At 39.7% G+C, this 27075-nt stretch overlaps 2 protein-coding genes across 4 annotated transcripts; one reads left to right on the top strand and one right to left on the bottom strand.

Moving 5' to 3' along the window:
• Positions 1-362: 362 nt before the first annotated feature.
• On the top strand, positions 363-18539 carry st3gal2 (ST3 beta-galactoside alpha-2,3-sialyltransferase 2). 2 transcript variants are annotated; one of them, XM_079465919.1, is made up of 7 exons: positions 363-672; positions 8187-9825; positions 12290-12483; positions 14215-14394; positions 15068-15113; positions 15224-15343; positions 15491-18539. In XM_079465919.1, the coding sequence occupies exons 2-7, from the start codon at positions 9346-9348 to the stop codon at positions 15662-15664; spliced, it is 1194 nt and encodes a 397-aa protein (XP_079322045.1). In that variant the 5' UTR covers positions 363-672; positions 8187-9345; the 3' UTR covers positions 15665-18539. The 2 variants fall into 2 exon arrangements, with proteins under 2 accessions (XP_079322045.1, XP_079322044.1); XM_079465918.1 differs by lacking the exon at positions 363-672 and adding an exon at positions 5713-5825.
• aars1 (alanyl-tRNA synthetase 1) lies at positions 18521-27038 on the bottom strand (the record flags this gene model as incomplete). Of its 2 annotated transcripts, none has more annotated exons than XM_079465915.1 (21): positions 18521-19826; positions 19926-20039; positions 20125-20211; positions 20292-20411; positions 20516-20629; positions 20876-20984; positions 21121-21305; positions 21509-21715; positions 21908-22021; positions 22115-22293; positions 22381-22525; positions 22619-22743; positions 22836-22986; positions 23144-23252; positions 23347-23492; positions 23581-23725; positions 23863-24054; positions 24164-24309; positions 24872-25060; positions 25145-25315; positions 26822-27038. In XM_079465915.1, 20 exons carry the CDS (start codon positions 25286-25288, stop codon positions 19647-19649), a joined length of 2901 nt encoding a protein of 966 aa, XP_079322041.1. In that variant the 3' UTR covers positions 18521-19646. The 2 variants fall into 2 exon arrangements, with proteins under 2 accessions (XP_079322041.1, XP_079322042.1); XM_079465916.1 differs by lacking the exon at positions 26822-27038 and adding an exon at positions 26173-26223.
• Positions 27039-27075: the final 37 nt, after the last annotated feature.

Raw genomic sequence — 27075 nt, 5'->3', positions numbered from 1 at the left:
TAATATGAATAACATAACATATAAATTGAGAAATATTTTAAATTATTTATTTGTTAGACAGAGGTGTTAGATCGAATAGTGTGGTTTAATGTATAGTTATTCTCTGTGAAATCCGTAACGGGCTGCGGTGAAGCCCATCAATTCCAAGTGCATTTTGGGAAATGTAGTGCAACACGGCAAAAGCTCTTCCCCTGACACCACGATCCAAATATCCTCAGCTATTGTGTATATAACTACATAGGAATGAACTTTATTGGATTATTTTAATCGAATGATTAAAACAATTAAGAAATTTATATTTAAGAAACACGGGTTAAGTAAAACATCTAAAAGAACTACATGTCCCGGTATAAAAAGCGATTAGAGAATGTGGGTTGAGGGGTGTCTAGTCGGTGGGGGGGAGCGCCTCTCGAGCTTCAGCGTGATATTCTGTACACACACGGAGTACATGCAGCATTGTGAAAATTACATTGTTGCGCGTTATTCAAGGGGTTAGATACGACAATAGAATGGACAGCAATCCAAATCCGTCGGCACATCTGCATCGGCGCGCCATCGGGACGCTGCAAACGACCACCGAGAATTCATGTGAATAACCATATATTAGCTGAATACTCTTCGTGTAGTGCAAGCTCTACATCTTTCAGCAGAGATTTACATTACAGCAAGAAGGTGAGGTTGCGTGTCATCTATAAAAGTTGTATGTCCTAGTTTTAAAATCGGAAGAAGACAAAGGATATGCTTCTCAGGGGGCATCGCATAGTTAAGATCATCAAATTTCAATGTCATTTTATATATTTTGTGTCTGGTCAATGTATTCTGTTGTGGTCAATGCTCACGTGATATTTAAGCCATGCCATGTCTTACTCCGCCCTTGTTTAAGCAGATAGTTCCAGATTTGTAGCTATAGTGGTGACTGACCCACATCATGCATAGAGGCACTCATGAGGGACCCATGGCTTGCCCCTTTGTGTCCAAGCTCATCTCATTTATGTGAGGGTCTCATTCCACTCTGAACCCACCCCTACCGATCTGCCAGCGTTGCTTAGTTACAGGGTAGTAAAGGATTTTCTCTGGGTTGGATTAACGTTACCAAATTATTTCAACTCAAAGTCTTTGAGTTTTCTTTATTCAGATTGAAGTTAAAAATGAAATAAAATGACGAGGAAGATGAAAAAATATTAAAGACCACTTATGTACATAAATGCCGTGACTGATCAAGAGTTTATAGATTTTTATTCGACCAGCATTCCTCGTTTGCAAAATTCTTCATTGTTATCACATGAAAAACATTTTGTATAACATTACTGATATTCCGTATGTTGGTTTGATCAAACTGAGTAAAACTGTCATTTCGTGATTTTATGAATGTATACGTGTGACTTTTTTGACAACACTATTTTGTGATGCATTACTTGTTATTATCAATCAATGTTAAACTCTAAGCCACAGTAGCTATAGTGTTGAGCCACCACAAAGACATAGAGATAAATACCTCGCTCATTTTAATTACTGATTGTATCTGATGTGCAATTTGGCTTTTACTAATTGTTTACACCCTTTCAGTAATAGAATCTGGGGGGTGAATTGCAGTTGGAGTATGGCTGTCATTCAGCTCAGTGCTTATTTGAATAAACAACATGCAGCATGAAGACATGCAGTCAAAATGAATGTTTATGCAGCTTGCTGTGTATGTCAGTCCACAAAACAAATGGCCAGGCTCAGGTTGAGTTTTAAATGAAAAAAATGTGCCCATCCAGTTTAACGTTTCCCAAGGCATAGGTAGAAGACCTTCTATTTCTTGTACCGGCTGCAACGTTATTCACAGTGAGTCATTGGTGAAACCATGTAATGATTAAATTATCGAATTTAAAATTTTCATCACTGGATGTGTTGCATAAACATGCATGTCCCTAAGTGGAAATTACAGTCTATGTCAAGGCATATAAGAGTGTTCAGGGGAGCACCTTGTTTATTGAAAAACTTGTCTTGTTTCGCTATTTTATTTATTTGACAGATGTTCATCATATTCTGTAACTAGGGTAAGGTAGCACCATGGGAATAACAGAAGCCAGCAAAAGTCCTGACGGCGTAGTATTAACTAGGTTAACACTCCATACAGACAGAGCATGCTGTCAACGAGTCACATATGTGAGCACTTAAATAGGTTACAGTATGGGAAACCTTTTTCTGTCAGGGTCTCATATTGGTTATTTCACAGTGCTTACAGCAGCACGGTCTATTTGCAATCTATTTAAACTTTTCAAAAGAGACTACATGAATTATACAGAAAAATTGGACATCAGATCATTGGAAATGTAATTGTCTGTTTAACCAGCTCTGTCATCACCAGAAATATATTTTGTGATTTTAGCCAAGAGAGGAAAGGGACGTCTCACCTCACCCGCCAATGTAATTAAATTATATTTGACATTGAACGAGTGCTCGAAATTGTAGCCTACCTCATTTACTAATTGTATGTTAATCCATATTAAATGTTAATAGCTCTAGGACCTATTTTAATTTTGAAGATTGACAGATTTAGCAAAGGAATAAAGGGACGCTTTCATAACATCCTCTGTAATGCAATGGATTTGTCTGCACTCCGTGTGGTGGTGAGGTAAGAGTTAACTGTGCCAGCGCCGAGGGCTGTGATGGTTTGGAGCCAGCGTTGCCCCTGGTTTTCCTGTCGATCGATGGGCTCTGCGACAGGCCTTGGCATCTGGCCCCAGTCTAGGTGATCTGAGAGGACTTCTGCTGGATGAGCAGGAGAGAGAGACAGTTCTGGGCTGAAAATAAGAAATACCATGTTACACAGAGAAAGTGTTAAAAACAACATTAAAAGAGAACTGGATGGAAAAATAAAAGGCAAAGAAAGGAGTACAGTATGGCTGAAAGAGCATCTTTCTGCCAACTAGTATTATAAAGAGATGCTGTAGAGACAGAAAGAGAGACAGGGACAGAGGTAGACAGATAGATGAGATAGTACAGCCTCAGATGCATGGATAATTAATGAATGTACTACAGAGAAACATATAGCATCAACCCTGTGCAACAAAGACAAGGTCAGAGAAAAAGCACAGGCAGGCTTTTAAAATTCAAGATGTTTTGTTTTTCAATAACAAGATAGATAGAACAAGATAAACTGCAAATATACACTAAATCTTGCTTTAAAGGTCCATTGTATGAAACTTAACAGGTTATCGGTGATGTTGCGAATTGCACACAATGGCTCACTCCACCCCTCCCTTTCAAAGAACTAGCGTGGCTGACACAGAACTAAGATGTCGTCACATTTTTGCTTCTTTGCCGCTGGAGAAAGGCTAATGTATAGAGCAGTTTGTCCATTTAGGGATTTTCTAGAAACAACATGTTGAATTTCATGTAAGAGGACCCGCAACGTTTGTAGATAGAAATAGCTCATTCTAAGGTAATAAAAACTCAGCGCTTATTTATGTAAGGTCTACACCTTGTTATACTGCATTTCTGTCAATAGATCCTTCAAAAAAGTACACATGTTGGATGTATTATATTAGAATATTCTTTTAGCAGATTGTTGTTTTATAGCTTGTCTTGTTGTGTAATGTTTCATAAGTGATGTAAAACAGAGTAGTTCTGGTCCTGAAATATGCATATGTTTCTCGGGGCATTTTTGAACATTTTCACGAGTCACTCAATTGAAATGTTGAAGTCCCTGAATGGGTTCAAACGCAGAGTTTTACAGCTTTAAGAACTGATGTGTCGCTGAGTCAGATATTTGCGCAGATGCAGCTGTTAAGAATTCCCAGGTTACAAACACAAATTTCTTCTAAGGCTTTTTATGTGACTAAGATTTAATGTACAGTCCACTGGTGGTGTGCTTCAGCTCAGAGTACATTAGTATACCACAATATGTTTTTCTCGAATTTCTGTTTATATTTATGACATATCAGCTTCTTCAGATACTGTTTTCCGTCGAGCACAGTTATTAGTACTGTGGTTAGTAACTTACCAGCTTCTGTGGGCTGGACTTTAGGAGGACCTGACTGGTGGCTTCCCCTGTGGATAGTCTGCTCTATCAAGGAAGTCATGATGAAGGGTCAACAGTTGCTCGAGGAAAATATGACTCAACGTAAAGGGGCATAATAACTCGCTGTCAGTGGGCACAAACTGAATTCATTGGAACAGATAGCTGAGATGTACACGGCTTCCTTCAGGCAATGTTCCAATTAGTATGGATATGCCATCCTCGGAGCAAAAAAGGACACTTGGTGATGGCACAAAGTGTGTTTGTTTGTTTATGATGAATTTGGGATGTAGGAGAAGAAACCCAGGAACTTCACTTTTGACATATTTGCCCAAGATAATTGTGACATTAAGTTAGGCAGGCAAACTTGTTTGGATGAGTCAAAATAGCACCTGAGGTTACATCTACTTTCATATTAGGTGCAGAGAGCTACAATAGTCCTTGACATTGTTATAAAACAAAAAGCAAGAGAGGAAAATAAAGCTAAAAGGCTAGACACAAGTAATTTAAGACTAAATGTAATTCGAGATGTAGGCAAGTTAGAGGGCCAGGTTTCGTTTGCCATTGTTGTTGCTATTAGCAAGGCTCCCCAAGTTACAATAAGACATTTTAAAAATGAGGGGGCGAATGTGAATGTGCACGACGCATTGGAATGAAAGAGCTTTAGAATTTTGTTTGAACAAAGAATGTGTTGTACAGTAAAAATGTAAAAAGCACATTCCAATCAAACCACCACCTAATAAAATGTTTTTTTTAAAAGCGCAATCACAAATCGAGTTCCACTAAAAACCTAGCATGATAATCATACATTTTCCCCCGGAGAGGCCTAACAAGCAATAATGTATCCAGCTTTAAATGGGTTTAATCCATTAAACATGAAATTAGATTAAGCCTTTAAGCGAATCTGTTGAAAATTACTATTTTATGATTAGATTAATCCTCTGCCGGGAGAGAGTGTACGATGCCTAGAGTCACTGCAAACATCATTTCCCCTCTCTGATTCCTGTCGTGCGTATAGGACAGATATCCTAACAGACAGACAGCATCAAATCCCGGCCATCAACTGTTAAAAATGTAGAAGCAATCTGACCAGCAGCAAAGAGAACGCAGGCCCACCCAGTATGTGAATGTCTGCTCTTCTCTTTCAATTACATTTCCATTGCAGCCAGCTGTGAGGTTTCGTTGCCAAGGCAACACAGACACCCACTCTACGGTGTTTGGCTCACCCATGCTGAGCAGGCACCTTGGTCAAGACCCACATAAAGTGCACGAACAACAAAAGATAGAGTGTGAAAAAAAAGAGTAAGGGTCAGTGAAAGTTTTTTATGTGTGATATTTAAGAGGCTGGAGAAAAAAGGTTTTATATTCTGTCTTCGTGCATGTGTCAGTAAATGCGTGAAGAACACGAGGATGCGAGCTCTGCTCTGTACATTAGATTTGTTGACCAGAAGATAATAATGATTGTAATGTCCCAGCTGCCGTGGATGTTGTCGGTTTGCTGGGATAAATGAAAAGGCTTTGAGGGGATTTGATGATGGTGTATGAAACCAAATTGAATCATTTAGCAATGTTTGTTTTTTAGAAATGGCACAGAACAGAACCAGTGTCAAATAAAATAAAATGCACGTTTTATAAAAATATAATGTAAATTATTAATAAACAGCGTAAATGTTTTGGTCAAAGGTGCGTTTTACCTCACGCTCTGTTCCGTCATTCAACTAACGTTTGCGCATGACCGTACATAAAAGTGGTCACTTGAGCGCGTTCACGCCTATCAGATCATCAAGATAAGTACCGACGTCCGTTCACCCAAATACCGGTAAGAGAATCAATCAGCTTAATAACCGTTATTAAACAGGACTTGATGTAGAAACATGAAACTATGGCAATTGCGGCGTCTTTCTCGTTTCGCTTTGCCCGACAGCACCGCGACTTTAAAGATGAAATGGTCTCAAACAAGCAAGCACACAGACTTTGCTGTTGCTGCCGCCACAGAAACTAAAATCTGGAGTTCGTTTTTCTAAGTGGAAAGGAAGGAGAGCATTATTTGATCTCACCCACGCATGCGATCGCAATCTCTTGATTTTGCTTAATCTGCAACGGAAGCAAAACCACCGCGAGACACTTGTTTGCTCACCATATCATACTCCTCTCAAGCTGTAATGGACCCCTTTGGCAACGTGATGATACATTATTGCATTCAAACTAATACATTGGAATGTGTATTTCAAATATGTATATTTAAATTAATGCAGTTTTGATATATTATGTCTGTTTTGGATTCTGTGCCTCACACATTGCCTCAAATTTAGCTCCGCACATGCTCCAGAGTCTCTTTAAAATAAAAATCTGCAGTCACAAGAGAGTCCCATAGTAGCACTTGAAAGAAAAAGGGTGAAGGTTGGTGATAAAGGTTGGGTTAATATAAAAGCAAAATAAGTATTGTTTTTAGGAGGAAGAGATCTTGCATTTCTTATGGACTATAAAGATGTCAAACATTAAATGCAGTATGCTATTAGTGTAATTCAAAAGCATCCATTCGCTATGCATCCTCATGGGGTGCTGAGTATGTCCAACCGAGAGATTGCTTTTCATCACAAAATGAATAGTTTGTGTCACAGCAGGCTTATGGGTATGGAAGTCTTACGCTTCGACTTAATTGTCAAAACATTTGTAGTAAGAAGTACTTCTTTTTTTATGAGTGGGAGACTTTTATAAAGAACCTAAAAGCGACTTTTAGTAAAGTTTAATACTGATTCTTAAATTCTTATTTAGGTGTCGTAAATTAAGGACTACAATGATTAAAACACAAAATGGCCGCCCTTGACCATCAGCCTATAGGGAGTCTGCATGGGTGAAGTCAGAGCTGCATGGCACCATTTATTCATGACTGAATTAAGGCATTACTTAATTCAGACATTATATTAATATATACGTTTTATTAATGTATATATACAGCTGCAATCCATAACTTATTTGGGTAAAATAAACCAAAATACAGTTATTGGGCAAGTACATAGATATCAGTGTTGAAAACTGACCGCCTACCTTGCCCTGATTTACAACAGTAAGCTTATAATGATGATCGATATATTGAGCTGTATGATCTTGTAGGAAATTTTAACATCGGTTGACTTTAACCCATATGAATATAAAAACATGATGTAACCTGCAATTTCATTTTTCCAACAGCGATGACGACAGAGATGCAAAAGTTCAAAAGTGCAGTTTCAAAAATGTATTTTGCATTATGCGCAAAAATATTACAGATATGTATCAATTTTGGCTTGGTTTCATACACTTTTAATTGAGTTTTAACAGTTAATTTACAAAATTAAGCTGCTGAATCACACACTATTACTTACAGCTGTCGGCTGTACTGTATAAAGAAAAGAGCAAAGCCCCAAATCCTTAAAAGTGGATTTAATTTATTGATATTTTTTATATATTTATATTTCATTAACTCGATGTAATCATATCATTCCAACACATTGTTTCTTTATTGTAAAGTCCATGGTATCTGTCTCTGTGCTGCCATCTTGTTACTCTTAACTAGGTTAGGAGACCTCTTCAGCTCTCCTAAATAATTTAGGAATAGGAGTAAAATTATGTCATTCTTAAAATTTTGACACACTTAAGAAGAGGACATTTTTACTCTTTAAGATGCTTTATTCATACAGGCCCAGACCTTTTCTTCTAAAGTGGTTTATGTGGTCAATGTCACTCGATGGCTTTAATTTAATGGTGACTGAGAAATATTGCACAGTTTCTTTGTGTATAGAACATTTTTGAAAACAAATACATTTTTAAAAACTTATTAAATCTGGGTTTATGTTTGCATTGTAGATTGTACATTTGCTATTAGTATATAAAACTGAATATCTTGTTGCAATTTGTGTTAAATGGGAAGACTAGTGCTATGAAATATTTTAGGTTCGTAATAATTTTCCTTTATTTGCCGGGATATGCATGGAATCATTTAAAATTATCTAATATAGAACAAATTTGTTAGAAAATTCTTTTTCACAATAGAAAAATATTCAATTTTTTTTCTATAAACATGAGACTTTCATCTGTCTTCAAATTTGAACGCATTCAAATGAATAACATTATAAACTAATTGCATCACTCTCTCTTCACAGTATGTAATTCATATCCGTCTCCCTGTTTTTTTTGGAAGGTCACCCTGAATCAAAAGGAGCAGCTGCAGAAAAACCAGGAGCTGAATTTCATCATGACTCTCATCCTGATGTGCCACACCTACTCGAACTGAAGGGGTTTCTTTGGCAGCAAGCTGGCAGAGATAAAGCTCACACAGGTGGACCAACAGCAGCATCCCAGAGATTTTAGATTAGGAGATTACGGGACAACAGCAGGTCAGGACACATTGCCTTGTTGAAATCTGAGTTCTACACCTCACCAATTTGGTTAAGGGCTGTGTTCGGGAAATTGGCAAGTACTGCGATCAGCATGCATTTGCACGCAGTTGGCGTCTCACACGCTCCCTCTCAACACTGTTATGCAGATGCGGCGTTGGAAGCAAAACGAATGGAGTGACATTTTTTTCTTAGTTTTTTTTAATGCAGATCAGATTGCCCTGATCTTTTTGTGCTTTAATTATTTTTAAATGATCTATTTAGGTGAATTTTCCTCAATTGTTTTTATTTTTTTAATCCGTTTTAGCTATTGTATAGTTTATTATGAATTATATGGTCATAATACGCTGCCATTTTACAGCAGTTTTGTTACACCAGACATAGGTATGTGCTCCTCAATCTTTCTCTTGTGATGACCTTCCATTGAAGACGCTGTAGGGGACAAAGCGGCATGAGTAGTGGTCCAAATTCCAACAGGATATGCAATTACAAAAATCAACATTAAAGAAAATATGGTGAATGTAAAAAATATGTAAATGAAAGTCTGTCTCCTGCAAAATGTCTATAAGTGCAGTGCACTTTAAATTTTTGAGGAAACGCCACCCTTTTTCTCAAGAAACCGCAGAGTTGCATCTCGACTAGACGAAGCACAGCGCAGCCAAACAGCATTACAGAGTCGCACTCAGACAAACCTAGACTCTAAACCTAAACCTAGTATGTTTAAACTTACTGCAGACAGTTTCACGCACAGGAAAGAGAGAACTGGAAGAGATTGTATAGCGTCGTAAGAGGAGAGCCACAGCAAGTGACAGACGGTCTGATCACTTGGCTTTCAGACGTGCGATTTTGAGTCGTTTAGTTTTTTTTTGTCCTGAAAACCCTGTGTTGCCCAGTACCCTGAATAGTTTCCAGTGCAGGCTGGACACGGTGGCAGGGGCCGGTTCATGGCAGTGGGGCGGGCGCATGCCGTCTGTGCCTCCACAGCGAGAGGGACGCTTGGGCTTTGGCTGGGGATGGGCAGCATGGGCACAGACTCAGAGGGCGGGGGAGTTGAGACCCTGGGTACCCGTCGTGGCTGGGGCTACAGCCACAGGCTCGGGGGGCATGCGATGCTCCCTGCGTGTCTGTGTGGTGTTGGGCTCCCTGGCCCTTCTCTTCCTCACCTCACTTTTCTTCTCCTTCTCACTGAGAGGAGCCGGACTGCCTTACCTGGAACCTCTGGGATGGGAAGAGTCACGCAAGGTTAAACTGGTGCCCAGCTATGCCGGTTCCCACCGAGCGGCCCCTGCAGAGAGCACCCAACAGAAGACATGTGCCTGTGCTCGGTGCATGGGCGACCCGGGGGTCTCTGACTGGTTCGATGAGAACTATGACCCGGACATATCGCCCGTGTGGACACGGGACAACATTCAGCTGCCTTCAGATGTGTACTACTGGTGGGTGGTAAGTGATCCGTTTTCAGTCCAAATCAAATTTTCTACATAAAGTGTTGTTGAAATGTACTCCATGTAAATGTGAAAAAAAGTTCCTGCTGTATAAAGGAGACTTTGTTTTTGGGGGTGCGTTATTCCCGTAAATGAGAAATGTTGGCACTGTGCAGTTGTGCTTATGCACAAAGTTAAAGCAAGCCAAGAGGGCATTTTTATTAAAGAGAACATGAGTTATGTCTTGGAAAAACTAAAATGAGTGTGTCAGCTGAAAAGCGTATTCTGTAATTCTACCTTTGAGTGAAGCAGAGCCCGGGAGCTGCCTTACTGAATTAACCAGCTCAGAGTGAGATCTATAGAGCAGGGTTTGGGAAATTATACAATTTTAAGAAACAACTAGAGTTTTGAAGAAAATGTGAATTGAGCTTTTCTTTGCAAAACTAGTTGCTACGATGCTTTGGTGTTTGCCAGGCCTTTGCTATGGAACTGTTCTAATTAACACATTGCTGTTGTTTGGGTGGTTGTAGGGTGGTTGCTAAGGCATTTCTAGGGAGCCTAAAAATATTGGCGTTTCCCCCTGGCATATTTGCGATGGTCAAATTGATAAAATAAGATCAGCTACAGTTACTCTCATGCAAAGAACATGTATATTAACATACATAAACTGTCAATATATTACATCATTTCATAAACATTTAAAATTGTAGAGAATAATACATTGTTAATGTACTAAAATATTGCTGTATATGGAATAGGAAATAAGGAATTGTTCCTTTCTCATCTTCTCAAGATTCTATATGGAAATGTATTATTTGATATGTTGCATTATATCTTTCAGTATAGTCCCATAAATGTTTGTTTCATAAGGGTAAAACCACTTTTTTTTTAGGGCTGCATGCTGAATCATGTAACATTCGCAAATGTTGCCATGTGTAAGCGAGATGTTTTTTCTGGTTTTGACTTTTGTTACTAATTTTTGTTCCTTCATTATTGGTTCTGTTTTAGTTGTGAATTCATCCTTTTATTTTATTTTGATTGAACTTATTTATTCTTCTGTTTGTGAAGCACATTGGTCAGCTTTGGCTGTTTTAATGATGCCACATAAAAAAACTAACTTTGAAAAAGAAACTGTCACGTTGTAGCAATTTAATCCCTGTTTCGAAACAAAGCATATGGTCTACACGCCTGAAAATGGCCTAAGCATATTATCTTTTTTTTTAACTGAATATGGGTCCCTCCTTCATTCGACGTCTAAGGTTTTTTCGTCTGTTGTCCCTCAGGTCAAAATTGTAAGTTGAAACTGACACACCTCAACAAGTCATATATATCACCAATGGTGCAGAATTAATTAAATCCAGTTTAATACCACAAAAAGTATTGTAAAAATAAGTATGAGCTATAACCAAAGTGTTGTTTGCTTTTTCAAAATTTGGTTAGAGGTCTTCTGTTTTGTCTTTTGTGTGTCCAAGCTAAGAGTGATACCTGATACATCGCCTCTTTGAAAATGGACATTGATTGCATTGGCCTATCCTTTTCTGTCTTGTGAAAGGATGAAGTGGGAAAAAAACAGCTCCGATTCATACAGCTGATTATATTTCAGGATCTCTGCCAGGGTGTTGTAAATGTCTGCTAAATGAGGAAGAGCGAACACAAGAATGATTTTGAATATGGTGGTTGTGAAAGCAATCTATCGATGGAAAGGCACACTTTAAATTTAACCTAGATTTGTATTTACATACACAGCACAGTGCATGGTGTTTATAGAACAAGAAAGTAAAAAATATATAACAAATGCGGTCTCCCGGTGAGCAAGTCAACAAGGCGCTGTGGCGAGAAACCCAAACTTCAATGAAAAAAAACCTTGGGAGAAACCAGTCACAGGCGGGAGGGTCAGGTCCCCTCTGACGTGTCACTGCTGCACTCAGTGACTTTGATTAAAAGTTACTGAGAAAATGTTAATGAAAAACCGGGAGAGCTTCTATTTACATGCATATCCAGCTGTAGATACCACAGCTTTCGAAATGAACACAATGGCGCCCACCGCCTTGTCATTCTCATTGTGTAAGATTTGGATAGCCACAGAGTAAAATCAGTGACTGGCATCTGTACCCGAAGAACATATGCCAAGAATGATTAGGTCCAGTGGAGAGCAGGTGAACGCTGCCAACAACCGTGTAAAAAAAACAGATGAGGTTGGAGGAAAGCAATGTTATACAGTGATGTCTGTCAAATGCAGTGGAACGATACCCATATAAAAATATTGGTTTGGGGTTTAATATCTTATTTGCATATGTGTTTGTGAGGTTTATACTTTCATCACATTAGCAGAAGGCTCTGGTGGCTATTTGACGGTCTGGATGTTTGTTTATATATGCATGTGTTCACGGCCATGTGTTCGGATGGTTTGAAGTTGAAAGATAACTGCCCAACCTTCTGTGACTTTGTTTTTTATCTCCGTTTCCCCAATGGGCCCTGTGCAGATGCTGCAGCCTCAGTTCAAACCCCATAATATTCATCAAGTTCTGCAGAGGCTGTTCCAGGTTATTCCAGGACATTCCCCATATGGTTCGTGGGACCCTGCACGCTGCCTTCGCTGTGCTGTGGTGGGAAACTCGGGCAACCTCCGTGGGGCAAGTTATGGTTCATTAATTGATGACCATAATTTCATCATGAGGTAAGAGATGGTCTACAACGGTGGTCTAAAGCAAGAACTCTGTTTTCGTGTATCACATTTGAAAAGCTAATATAGATACGAAGGCATGTTTCTAGAAAATATATCTAGAATTAATTTATTTCTTTTCAATTTGTGTTTTTTTATTTGTGTTTTCGTTGTGCAAGTGGGATGAGTCATAAAAACTTTTTATTGTAAAATCAATTGTACATAATTTCTCATGTATTAAGATCAAAATCCTTAAGAAGTTTATAAAGCGGGGGAAATGGTCATAGTGGAAGTCTGCCAAACACATATTTCTGATAAAAATAGATTCGCTACTAATCCATTCTTGTTTTCAACATCAGTCAGTTGGTGACCTTTTCTTCTAGTGGTCACACTCAGATTTGGTGGATTGACATTTGCAATTGCATGTTTCAGTTGAATGAACATGGAAAAGGACTGAATGTGCATATCGGCACATAAAGAAAACCTTAAAATGTTCCATGGGAGACGGGGAAGAATAGTGTATGTCATTTAGTAGAAATCCGAGAGCTTGATCGGCAGACAGAGGTGGAGGCGTAAATTGAGGTCAAGTCCTTATTGATTCTGCATTGAAATCTTAAATTAATCCCCCATCCTCCCTCGTATCCATCTCGGTCTTCTGCCCTGCAGCAGCTGAATCTTTGTACGTTTATTTATCGGTTTAACTGCTGTTGACTCATTTTGCCATCATTTAGGTGGCAGCTCAAGATTTCTGTCTTGGTCAAATAAACTCCTCATAAATATTACAATATTTGGAACGATAATTTAATCAAATATTGTCATTTGCAGTTTAAGGCATTTATTTTGGTCCTTGTTTATCAGACACCGGTGACAAGGCAACGATTTGATTTGTAAATCGATTATCCTGCTGGCTTTGAGAGAAGATTTGAGACTTAAGAATATAAGAGATCAAGAGTGAGAGAGACCTAGAGACATGTACATTTGTGGATGTGCTTTAAAATCTCCTCCAGGACTATTATATATATAAAGCTTTTGTTAAATCCCGTGGCTTGAATCCGTGCTTAAGGTTCTGGGAATCAGACGATGCACACAAACACTCTTCTATAAACATCATCTCTCTGGTTTGAGGCGGTTTTCTGACTATGAGAGAAAGTGAAAAATGCAACCTGGGTTCTAACTAATCGTTTTGTTGAGAGAACACGAGTGGGTGAAATTTAACTCTGAAAAGGAAGTTCTGACATCCATCTAAGCAAAATGCAATTCTCCTCAATACTCTCCCGCAGTGTAGACGATCGACCACGTCAGCTATACTGTCTGATTTTTATCTCCAGGCACTCTTTGTCGTCATGATAGTCTCTGTCAGTTGGTCTTAAATTTCTGTCATTTAGTCATCCTCATGTACGGCTTTATAAATATATTATATTCCAAGGATGGTGTTCACAGATTTGGCATGACTTGAGGGTAGCGACAATTTTTTGGGGTGATGAGAAAAGAATGTTCTGCTTGTTCATTCAACATTCTCTGTTGTTAAGCCTAATATCGTCAAAAAATCATATATGTGTCAAACCAATGCCGTCTGCATTTGCTGTCAATCTGAATGTACTTTCTGTGTCTGTTTACTGTATTCTGTTGTGGTGACAATAATGAAATAGGGAAAGTAATAGGCTTTTGTTTCAGCAAAACACAAAGTGTGTGCTGGAAGTGAGGGAGTTTTTCACGGTCTAGTTCACCTGGGTCTGCCTGTTCCAGGATTAACCTGGCTCCCACGATCGGCTACGAAGAGGATGCAGGCAGTCGAACGACACACCACTTCATGTACCCCGAGAGTGCCAAAAACCTGCCGGCCAATATCAGCTTTGTGCTGGTGCCCTTCAAAACTCTTGACTTATTGTGGATCACCAGCGCCCTCTCCACTGGACAAATCCGCTTGTGAGTGTAACCGAAGCAAAGAAAAATGTGTTAGCGACACACTTTTTTTTTTAGGCATGCATTCATGGTTTGAAACGAGTTTGTCATACTGTGCAAACTTTGGGAGTGACAACTGCATTATTGACAATGATATTAAGATGCTTTGTTTAAAATGTGTGCTTTTTTTCTGTAATATTTTGCTGCCTGTAGACAACTGTACAGTGGAGAAACAGACTCAATTCAGTCAGGACACGTACCTCCATTATTATTTATGAGCACATGAAAGAATTTTCCTCACTTTAATTTTAAAGTCAGTTTTGTAAGATGATACAAATGACCTCTTGGATTAGTCATAGAAATTAACCGGTTGGAGGGAAATTGCCCATTTATTCCTTTCCTTTTTTGGGTGATGAAAATTCAGTTCAATCTATATCTAATTTTTTAAGAGCGGTGGTCTCATCTTTAGCTGCCGTGTATGTGGTCAATACAACATTCGTATATTCTGTCTGTGGGCACACTGCAGTGTTCTGTACCCAGAAATCCATTATTCAAAACACACAAACAGTCAACATATTAAAATACATTAAAAATATTCTCACATCACTTGAAAGGAGGTGAATTTTGAGATTTTAATGAAAGAGAAGCTAGAAGTCTGTAAATGTTTGATCCCATCTCTCTCTCTCTCTCTCTTCAGTACTTATGCTCCAGTAAAGCAGTTTCTGCGTGTTGACAAAGATAAGGTAATACATTTATCAAACTGCACTAGATGCTATTATTCTTGGATTTAATCATAAAACTATTTTATTTTGTACACTGCTATGAATCTCTATGTGCATCTTATGTCCATTAGGTTCAGATCTTCAACCCAGCTTTCTTTAAATACATCCATGACCGCTGGACACGACATCATGGCCGCTACCCCTCCACCGGCATGCTCGTTTTATTCTTCGCTCTACACGTGTGTGATGAGGTGAGACCTAATAAACTGTGCCGTTCCTGTGTGCAAAGTCATTTAACCCTAATGGGGTCTAAAAATGATGACCCCAAACAAAATTCCCTTCTTACACTTGCATGTTTTGTCAATAGCAGTGATTTGTTTCTGGGTTTATCGTCACAGGTGAATGTATTTGGTTTTGGAGCAGACAGCCGAGGCAACTGGCATCACTATTGGGAGCAGAACCGCTATTCTGGAGAGTTTCGTAAAACAGGTGTCCACGATGCAGACTATGAAGCCCAGATCATCGACAAGCTGGCCAAGGCTGGCAAGATCTCCGTATTTCCTGGAAAGTGAATCTGTGCACCAGGTGCAACCAAGTTGACCTACTGATGAACAGAACCACCCATTATCTACTTGACACACTTTTTGTGCCTGTTAAAAGTGATCAAGAAGTAATGTTTCATGATCTTATTACCATTCTGGGCTGTCCTGATTGGATGGGTTTCTGGGCAGCACTCCCCCGCAATGTTGTGGTTTTGAGAGGAGATGAACTGCGCTGTTCCTTGCAGGCCTACCTCAACCAGGAAAAGGAACTTTAGTGGTGAGGAGATTTCGGCAACCTTGCGACTCGAGCATGTTAGGTCAATGTGCTGGGAATGGAAATAACTCGTATTTATGACATTTTGTGAAATAATAATAATGGTGGTGAATTAAAATGTTCCGCCTGTCTCCGGCTTGTCCTCATGTCAAGGCCAGGTCGATGGGTTTCACCAACATCGCTGCAGTGTGTCCATTAGACTCTAGGGCCCGGTTTCAAAGACAAGGCTCAAGACTAGTCTTGGACTAAAATGAATGTTCGAGCTCAACTGAAAATAACTTACCCTGACATATCTTAAAATATGTCAGTGCCATTGTTTCTTTACTCAAGAGACACACAAGTTGTTTTATCGAAGTCATTTTGACTTAAATTAGAAAATGTAACTAAGGCGTAGTCCTGGCTTAGGCTAAGCCTTGTCTGTGAAACCGGGCCTAGAAGTCCTACGTGATTCATTAAGCTTGGGCATACAGTATTGGGTTGTTTCGCTATGATGTTTAAGTATAGGCTACAGCAGTAAAATTCTGTTCAAGGCGCATGTGTTGGGTTCAAGTTTACGCGTTCCTACTGTTAAACCAAGCTTTTTGCTTCAGTATTTTTTAAGGTTTGCTAGCGTTTCTAAAGCATTCAACAGCTCGCCATGACCCTGCATCACTGTGCTCACAGCAATCTGTATTTGATTATTTACTTTTTGAGAATTGGTTGCATACCGATTGGCTTATTAAAGAGGAGCAAAGCTTTCTACATGAGAAATTTAAGCGGATTGAAACTACTGATGCAGTCCAACGTGAATATATGTGGCATACGCTTAAAAACGTTCAAAACAACATTAAAAAAGAGCTGTGGTACTGTAAGTGTTCTAGAGATGCACTGTGAACAGCGGTAGAGCTTCAATGTTAATCTTCAGCCAGCTTTACACAAACGTAACCATGTAATGTGCTGCCACCATGAGTTTAGTGATGGAAATGAAATCGGGTTCATATGCCAAAGGCATTGAATGTGGAAGTGCAACAGAAGCTGCCAGATGTTACGATCATGTAAAACGATGTTTGATCAAATTCATGGATAAAAATTTTCTGTCGTATTGGAACTCTAGTCTTACGCTGCTTTTTAGGCATCAAGAAAATCTTTTGGCATTTCTACACCAAGGTTTTGGATTGTCTTGTATAATTTATTACCTTTATAAATGTTGCAGACGGTACGAAGAGTACGCAGAAACACCGCCATGAGTTTTCTGCTTCGGCCTAGTCTCCTAGTCTTTCACATTCAGGTGCAGGTTTTCCCAAATGTAGACATATCAGCTATTTTAGTGTGTAAATGCAAACACACACACACACACGCTTGCGTGCCTTGTCCTTGCTTTTGGACGCAGTCCCTCTCCGGAGCATAGCTAACCTCATAACTTGCATTTAAGCTGGTGTTTCGTTTTTAATTTTACAGATCATTTATTGACATGCACAAACACAAATCTGGGCTCTAAAATGGGGCACCGATAGTCCACCCACCAGCTGTTGTCCACCCACACATGCTTTGGGAACATTCACAGCATCTCCTGCACGCCACCATCTTACCTCGTCGTCTGTTTTACTTTGTGCCGAGTGCTGTGCCTTCACATTCGGGGGGAGCTCTATCGTCCGGAAAAGAAATGTCTCAATTCTATTTTAAAGCTACTTACCTGCGTTTGGTGTTGCTACTGAAGTCTCTTGGAGGATTAGTAGATCGTCTTAGTAAGTTAGCAAAACCTGTGCCACATGATGGACAGTATTCAGATTTTTTATACATTGCCAATAACATGTAATTGTCTTTTGTGAGTAAAAACTAGAGAATGCACCTGCAGTGGCGTTAGTATATCAATGCCTTTTCTGGTTACTATTGGGGGTTTCACAACTTTATAGAATAGCTGCACTCTTGCCGCTAGATTATTCCTCGGAATATGAAGACGTGCAGTTTGTCACCAAAGAGTTTTTTCCCATTAATACGTTTTTTGTTGAAGGCATTTATGTATTGCTCATAAAATTAGCATAAAGGAAATAAGTTGGATACTAATGTTCAGTTTTGTATTAAAAGGCTTTCAAGGAATGTCTCTTAGTCATACATAGTGCTTGTTGGCTAGGAGCCTTCTTGATTCTGTGCCACTTGCTGTTCTGAAACCAATATTTCAACAGACTGTCCTCTTCTGTCTTTGTGGATCATAGAGAAGATTTTTGTCATGACTGTAGGCCCATGCTTTGCAGGGTTAGAGGAAGGTAGGGTGAGGGTGTAGTATCAAATGATTGAGAGAAACCATTCAGGATTTTGAAATTAAACAAGGCTACAAATTGTGGAAGAAATGACAGAACCTCCATTTAATGGCAGTGAAGGATGCAAAGTAAGAACATATGATATTTTCAATACAGTAGAAGAGATTCCATTTAACTTTATTGATCTTCAATCGTGTTCTTTGTGACAGAACCTTAAGTCTAACACAGACTGTACATATCCTCACTGTGCCACTGTGTTTGCTCTCATAAACTTCTCATTAGTGTTGATTGTGACTCGAGTCAGTGCTTTTTCTTTTCACAACCTTAGTGTCTGTGTAACTATGGACTGTTTTTAATCTTTATGCTACTGTCAAAAAATAAAGTGATAAAAAGTTTGTCCCTTTGTGTGATTTCCCGACTTCTGTATACAAGTCAATTACCTTTGCTAATTTTGATGAAATGCATAAAATATAAAAGAACAATTTGTGCTTAAATTGTTGCCTTTAATTGTGTATTTGTTTTGGAGGATCTATTGACAGAAATTTAATATAATAAACATAACTATGTCTTCAGAGGTGTATAAAGACCTTATATAATGAAGCGTTATGTTTTTATAAATTTAGAATGAGCCATTTCTATCTATATATACCACGGGTCCCCTTGCATGGAATTCAACATGTTTCTATAGTAGCCCTTAACGGACAAACTGCTCTACAGAAAGCGTTTTGTAAATACATTATCTCTTTCGACAACGTGACATCTTGATGCTGTGTCAGCCACCGACGGAGAGGGAGTCAGCTGTTGGGTGCAATTTGCAACCTCGCCACTAAATGCAGCTAAATTTCATATACAGGACCTTGAAATATGTCAATTTATATCTACGGGTTCATTGTTACATCAAAGTGGTTAATTAATTTTTAAATACAATTTCCCACCACAATGAAGTCATTTGAAATCATTGATTTTATTATCATTAACAAGTGATAAATGTGACAGTGATTGATGGCCCATTTTCTCAAAACCGAGACTCGAAGAGATAGTGAAAGACTTCATATTTATTAATATTGCTTGTGGTTGGAGTCTCACTAGCATTAATTTGCTTGAACCATTACAACATTCTCCCCAGATAAAGACATATCTCTACAAAGCTAAACATGTCATGGCAAATGTAACATAGACACCCCAATAGGATAATGACAATTATTTTTTCCCTCACATTTTTAAGACAATGGCAATGATAGAACTTTTAGCTAGCAGCACAATATTTAACATTGTTCATCTAAATGTAATAACTCCAAGCAAGCATGCAATAGCCCCTGTGTGACTGGACAGTTGGATGAATCAAATGAAATGTATGGTTTCAGTTCCTCGACTAATAGAGAGAGGGCAACTAATTATTTCAATTCCTATCCATAATGTACAAACATTTTCCAACCATTAACGTCCAGTTTGAAAATTCAGCAAGCAGAGCTGGAACAAGATCTGACACCTCTCTCAAATTCTAATTTTCACCCAGTTTAAGTCGGGCAAACTCGTTGGCCAGCTGCAGGGCCTCTTGGATGCTTTGAGTGTTTCTTCCTGTGGCCTGGGCAGACATGTCTTTACCACCTCCTTTTCCATCCAGCAGAGGACATACTTCCTGAACCCACTCGTTGGCCTTCAAACCACGGTTTGCAACATCCTGCAAATGAATATAACAACATTACTGTTTATGTACAATTTCTGTCTGGCACAAAGGTTTAATACGATTTAACCAGCACTAAACTCTGACTCAGTTTACCTGAGGCACTTGGCAAAGGCAGATAATTTTTCCTGCATCGATGTCTACAGCAAAAAGCATAGCAGCAGTCTGAGGAGAATTTGTCTTCAGCAACTTCAATGATTCATTCAACGCCTGTGAAAAACATGGCGGAATCAGTGCAGTTTTCACATCATTCAGTTCTAAGGGCTCCTGTTTTGAAAAATGATGAGAGATTTACCTTTGCAGATGCTCCACTCTCCATCTCCATGACAATAAGCGGTTGGTTTGGGTTGCTGTCAATGATCTCTTTTGTCTTCTCCAGGACCTACAGTTTTAAATTATGACACAGTTATAGTCGGTCAATTACTTTCCAAAAACAGAATATATAATGTCTAGGCCTCTTACCCTCTTCTGTACATCAGCCTTGCTGGCACGGTCCAGATCATCCATTATCTTCTTAAGACCCTTTAGAGATTCCCTCATCTCATCCTTTCGCCACTGAGAGATCACTGCAGTACCCAACGACTAAATACATACACGGAGAGTTCCATGGTGTAAATTAGCATTTTAGATGTGTCTATTCTTGGCAGGCACTGGCAGAATGATCATGAGTTGACTGAACACCTCACCTCTGTCATATCTGCAATCTCCTTCTGAACATCTTTATTGGGGATGGTCTGAGCTTTCACTTTCTCTGCCATTGCATCTAGGCTCAGCTTCAGGGCATCAGCTTTTCTCTGGGCCTGATAACACAAACAGTCCTTCTGTCAACAAATTTAACTCCATGCTTAATCTTAAGTACTTTTAAACAAGCAATCCTCCCAGAACCAATCATCATTCAATAGGGCTGTGTATCACCAGCAACTTCACGATACGATACGTATCCCGATACAGGTCAATTTTCGTCCTTTTCGCTAGATATTACTGACTGGACCTTTGACCTTTAAAGAAACAAATAGACATTTATGTCAGCCCTGTCCCCTCCAAACCTTCTGAGCCTCTGCTCCAGTAACAGCCACAATCCTCCTGATTCCTTTTGCGATGGCCTCCTCTGAGACGATCACAAATGGTCCAGCATGACCAGAGTTTTGCAGGTGCCTATGGGCAAAGAGATCAACCTTCCTAAACTTCAAATTGCACAGCTTCTCCACGTAGAACTCTTACAACAGCAAGGGGCACTGGTGAGGTAAGCCCAAATGTGGTCTATTCAAAGTTCAAAATCTAATGTTCATACGTTCCGCCGCAGAACTCGATAGAGGTGAGGGAGCCCGCAGGGCTGTTCGGATCGGCCAGCAGCTCCTCCACAGGGACACCAATAGACACCACTCTGACTGGATCAGGGTACGTCTCATCAAACACAGCCCTCAGACCCTGGATTGCTTTAGCTTGTGCAAGAGGTGTATCTAGAGCGTAGACTGCCTGGAGGAAGATATATACGGATGTTACGCAGTATGTGAGAGAAGATACAAAAAATAGACTGTTACTTTTTCAATAATCTTTTATAGATATTTATATAGAAAGTTTATATAGACATTTTCAGAATATCTGCACCGTGGAGACATGGGAAACGTTTTGACTGCCAGGAAAGTAATATAATGTTTTCATATTGAAAGTCTGTTTACCTTGGCATCACGAATCATGGCACAAGCGATTTCCTCTGTGCGGTGCACTTCATCTGTGCTCATGGCTCCTTTGGCGGTGAAGTCAAAGCGCAGACGGTCTGGAGCAACCAGGGAGCCCCGCTGGTCTGCCTCACCCAATACTGAACGCAATGCAAAGTTAAGGATGTGTGTGGAGGTATGATTGCTCATGATGGGCCTACGGCGTGCCTGAGGAGTAGCAAAAGGAATTATGTTGTGTAATGTGTACAATTTTGCATTCTATATCTTTGACAATACTGAACACTTTAACATGTCATGCACGTAAGTAAGATAATTCTTAAATACTGTATCAGCACAGCTCAGAAAAATAAGAATACAAATTTATTTTGTAAGTAATCAGTGTCACAAAGTGACTCGTACCTCATCCACATTGAGAGTCAGGCGATCTCCAACTTTTAGTGAACCATACACTGTACCAATATGCAGGACATATCCTCCTCTCACTTGAGTATTTTTCACTGTGAACTCCATTCTCTATAGCAGCAAAACATAACATGACAATGCAGAATTAAGTACAACTGATCAGGGCAGTTTTGCCATCTTTACAAATCCGCCTTATTTTATTACATCCTCAGTAGAGTCGTTCTCTCGAAGTATGTAGCCTTCGTCGAAGCTCTGTCCACCCTGCTCAGCATAAAAAGAGGTTTGATCGAGCAGCACCCCGCACTCTTGACCCGTGGTCACCTCGTCGACAAATGTACGGTCCCTTCTCAAAGCCAACACCGTACCCACCACCTGTCCAAAGTCTGAGTGAGAACAACACCTCAGTCAGAAAAACACATACAGGTGTGAACAGTAAATAACAACAACAAACATATGGATGTCAATTTTACCATAGTTGCCGTTATCATCTGAAGTGTAGCGATACTTGGGGCTGTCATCCGTGGCAGGAACACCCTTGTTCCTAAGCTCCTCGATGGCATAGATGTCCAACATAATGTGGTCCACATCACCCGAGCCTTTGCCCTGAGACTTCAACTATGTACAAAAGGCAAATAATTTTTTTTATTGGACTCATTCACACCAATAATGGTGCCATTTCATATTTAAACCTTAAAAAAGACGTTCTACCTGAGCAGCTTTTTTTTCTTCCTCAAAGGCTTGTCTGTCCACCCCCATCCCTCTCTCTTCAGCGATGAGGGCAGTGAGGTCCAGAGGAAAACCATAGGTGTCATAAAGCAGCCAGGCTGTGTCACCTACAAAACAGTTTCAACATTTCATGCATTAGGTACTCTCATCTGTGATAAGACTCTTACATGTGAAGAAAGTGGCCATGCCTCTCAGTTACCTGGGATTGTCTTGCTGTCTCCCAGACTCTGGATCTTGCGGTCCAATATGCGACGTCCCCTGCTAAGAGTTTTGAGAAACTGTACCTCTTCTTCATTTATGATGTCCTTCACCATATCAGGATCTTTTCTCAGCTCAGGGAAAGCATCACCCTGTTAAATCCAATAGTGAGACGAGAAATCACCTTTAGACAGCATGGTGCTGGAAGATAAGAACTAATGAGTAGTATATCTACATGCTTCGACTTTGATTCGCTCACAAAGAAAAGATAAAGAAAAGATAGTTGTGTCTATGAGCTACAGCCCATACCAGGGACTCAACCACCACATCCACGAGGGAGGCAAAGAAGCCTCTCTGTGCACCCAGCTTCTCATGAGAGTATCGCACAGCACGACGTAGAATCCTTCTTAACACATAGCTGCAAAAACAGAAGCACATACACATGCATTACACATACATTTAACAGAAACACATGCAATGTTGAGTATACAGTAAACCATTATACAGCTCACCCCCTGCCTGTGTTATCAGGTCTGCCACCGTCAGACAAAGCAATCGTTATTGTTCGAGCATGATCGGCCAGGACGCGGTATGCCATGTCAACACCATCTGTATCTTCTGCACCAACTTTTCCCGTGTATGGCCTCGCACCTGTGCCCTAAGAATCAAGACCATTCAAGCTATAGCTGGCAATATGAAACACTGATCTAAATTTCAACAATATTTTTCTAATATTGCACCCATACCTTCTGAATGGCCTCGAAATAAGGGACGAAAAGGTCAGTGTCGTAGTTAGACATCTTCTTTTGCAGTACAGACACCAGACGCTCCAGTCCCATGCCTGTGTCAATGCTCTTCTTAGGCAGAGGCTTTAGAACCGTTTCTGACTCCCTAGAGTAGTCAAGCCATATAAATGTATGCATGTCAATGTGGTGTACATGATGTTTAGTATGTTTTAAAGTGTCTTCTAGTGTGCATGTTTAACAAATTCATGTTTACCAGTTAAGTGAAGATATGAGATGTGGTACCTGTTAAATTGGATAAACACTAGATTCCAGATTTCAAGCACATTGGGGTCATCCATATTGACCAGATGGGCAGCATCTCTGCCTCCAATACGATCATAGTGGATCTCACTGCATGGTCCACATGGACCGGTGTCCCCCATCTCCCAGAAATTGTCCTTCATACTGCCCGGCAGAATACGACTCTCCTCCATTCTAAGACAGGGAAGAGTCAAGCAACAGACATGAGAAACCTTAAATAAAACACTATAAATTTCACAATAATAATTTTTTATATTATGTTTGGAGCTGATTTTTTATTTACCCCAAGTCCAGCCAGATCTGCTTGCACTCCAGGTCAGGCTCCAGGCCTGCATCTTCATTACCACCAAAGTAAGTCACATAAAGTCGTTCAATAGGTATACCAAACTCCTTGGTCAGCAGATTCAGGGCCATCTCGCAGGCCAGGTGCTAGAGACAGAGTGTAAAAGAAAGGACAAAAATAAGGGAAAAGTCCAAAATTAGCTGCCCATTAAAAAAATATACACTCTACATACAACACATTTCCCCCAATGGAGTTTTGGGTTCCTCGCCCAAAGGTTTGCCTGGCCGGGGGGAATATTTAATTAACACTGCATATAGGAATTTATAGTCTGTCTGATATTTGACCTGTGTTTTGACTTGCATAACCTTATATGTTTTGCTTATAGTCAATGTTTTCTTGTACAGCTGCTTTGTAACAATGAAAATTGTAAAAAGCGCTTTATAAATAAAGCTGACATGACAATATAAACAAAAGAAGATTTTGGTTCCAAAATGAGATAACTCAGTTTTTGAATTTTTCTAAAACATTGTGAATTCCAAATAATATCAATCAAACTGCAGTTGTTCTGTTTTGATTTAAGCCATAATAATGCAAGAAATACAGCTAAATAACACAATAAAAACATGATAACATAATTAAAGACATGATTTTTGAATTTTGGAACCAAACTCTTGAAATATCCTCCCCCTCCCTCTCTCCATCGCTTACTTTAAAATAGTCTCCAAAAGACCAAGAGCCCAACATCTCAAAGAAGGTGTGATGGTAGACGTCCTTGCCAACATCATCCAGGTCATTGTGTTTGCCACCGGCACGAATACACTTCTGCGTATTAGCAGCACGGCGAAGTTTGGCCATTGGATGCGATGGGTCAATGGTGTTCAGAAAGATGGGCTTGAACTACAGAGATGATGGAGGTCAAATAATCAATTATTTGTGAAAACATTGAGATCATTCTATGGAACAAAGCTCAACTTCTTTTACCTGGTTCATGCCGGCATTGGCGAAGAGCAGAGTGGGATCATCCAGCGGGATGGTGGCCGACGAGTGGACGTACTGATGCTCATGACGGCGGAAGAAATCGATGAACTTCTCACGGATCTGAGCAGCAGTCAGTGAAGAGTCCATGATGGTTGTTGTGTTTTTCTCAGGGGACTGGAGAGGTACACAAATATACAGGAGTCAGGAAACCGGTTTCAACAAAAAAGCGGGCGGAGTAAACATGCAGCTGCTTTATGGTGTTGTCAAGAGTAAACAAAAAAGATCTGCTGGATTTAAGCACACCAGGAACACACCCTGTTCACCTTGTCTGCACTAGTCCATGCAAAAGATATCGTTACAAACGACAGGCTGCCTTCTCCTCCTTTATGGTGAATGCATGACCTTGATCATTTAAATGTGAATATAGATGTAAAATATCCTCCCAAACAATAAACCACAATTAAAACGTAATCAAATGATGAACACGAAACCAATAAAATCTGAATGAAAGCATAGCTTATATCTCCTTATTACAGTACAACGCTTGAAGGTTAGAATCCCAGGGAAAATACGTTTCTCACTTTTTATTTAAACTCTGCCAAATGTACGAATGTAATGTAGATGCAAAAATAAGAAACTACTTGGCAAATGTTATGGAACATAACCTGCACCAGGTGGAGCTGTAGCAAACCGCCAGCTCCCATCAGTAACTTCCCATAACAACTGTCCCAAAACACAGAGACAGTTTCCATACAACAACACACATCATAACCACTCGACCCATGCATCCTAGAGACAGTGGTCTAAACTACCCCGCCATCTGCTCACCATTCAGAAAACCAACATTTTCCAGTGTGCCACAATTATGTGTAAATACACATACAGGCGTACACTTCATTCTCATAGCATGAACCATTATTGTTCCATTCATGACTGATTCTATGGTACAAAAGCATCATCACACAGCATGCTGCTTTCACGACAACATTAGTGAATTGAGCAAGCCATGACCTGCACACTGTAAGGTTCACCTGACAACAGAAGAATGCTTTGGCACAGAAAACAGTGAAATGAAGAGCCATAGATAATGATGCTCTATACTCCTGAAAAGGTAAAGGGGATTAAATTGAATAGAAATAAAATACCTGTAAGACTGTATTGTCAAACCTGAATTATGACGCGTTGTAAGACCAAAGCTGACAAGGGTGTTTTATGCACATGACACGTGGAAAGATGAAAATGTACAGCAAAGATGAAATGATATTAGTTTATTTAATGCACATACTGCAGTCTGGTGAGATGCTTTATGTTGCACTGGTACGTATGACACAGGCCAGACCCAAAGATCACATTGAGTATGTGATGCAGGCTAGTGCTTTGTTACATCATTGTTGGAAAAAATCCCTATTCTGACTTATATTATTAACACAAGCAAATAGTTCATGCGTGATCTTTCATAATGTCTAGATAATTTAACAAGTACGAGAATAAATAACGTCTCAAGTTGTATTTTACATTAGCATGCTTCCCTAAATCCGAGACAGCTCGAGACAAGGCTAACCTTACAATCATATACTGAACGTTCGTGTAATTTTATTCGCATAACCTCGCAACGAGGACATACAACGTTACAAAATGAAATATAACTAAGAGAATAAACAGAAAGGTTGCGAAACTTACGATTATTTATCCACTAACAGCTTCCGTTGCCAGCCACACTACTTCCCACGCCGGTTGAAACCAAAAGAGAACGCAAGCCCCGCCCACATAATACATGATTGGTCCGGGAATGGTGACTGGTTAGTGTACGTAGATTCTATTGGTAAAGGACACCAATCAGTCACGACAAAGACGCGGCTGGATATGTCCATGCGCATTGAACGGAACTGGATGATGCAACGATAAAGTAACAGTGGATTGATATTTATATTATT

Source organism: Barbatula barbatula (genome assembly GCF_947034865.1).
Source record: "Barbatula barbatula genome assembly, chromosome: 10".
NCBI classification, from domain to species: Eukaryota; Metazoa; Chordata; class Actinopteri; order Cypriniformes; family Nemacheilidae; genus Barbatula; species Barbatula barbatula.
Note: the sequence above shows the minus strand (reverse complement) of the source record. Positions and strands in the feature narration are given on the sequence as shown.

Bases quoted from the DNA above. Each gene is read 5' to 3' on its own strand.
- st3gal2 (XM_079465919.1), top strand. From the start codon at position 9,346: ATGCCGTCTGTGCCTCCACAGCGAGAGGGACGCTTGGGCTTTGGCTGG. The intron at 15,114-15,223 runs GTAATACATTTA...TATGTCCATTAG, and splicing joins TGCGTGTTGACAAAGATAAG to GTTCAGATCTTCAACCCAGC. The intron at 15,344-15,490 runs GTGAGACCTAAT...TTATCGTCACAG, and splicing joins CTCTACACGTGTGTGATGAG to GTGAATGTATTTGGTTTTGG.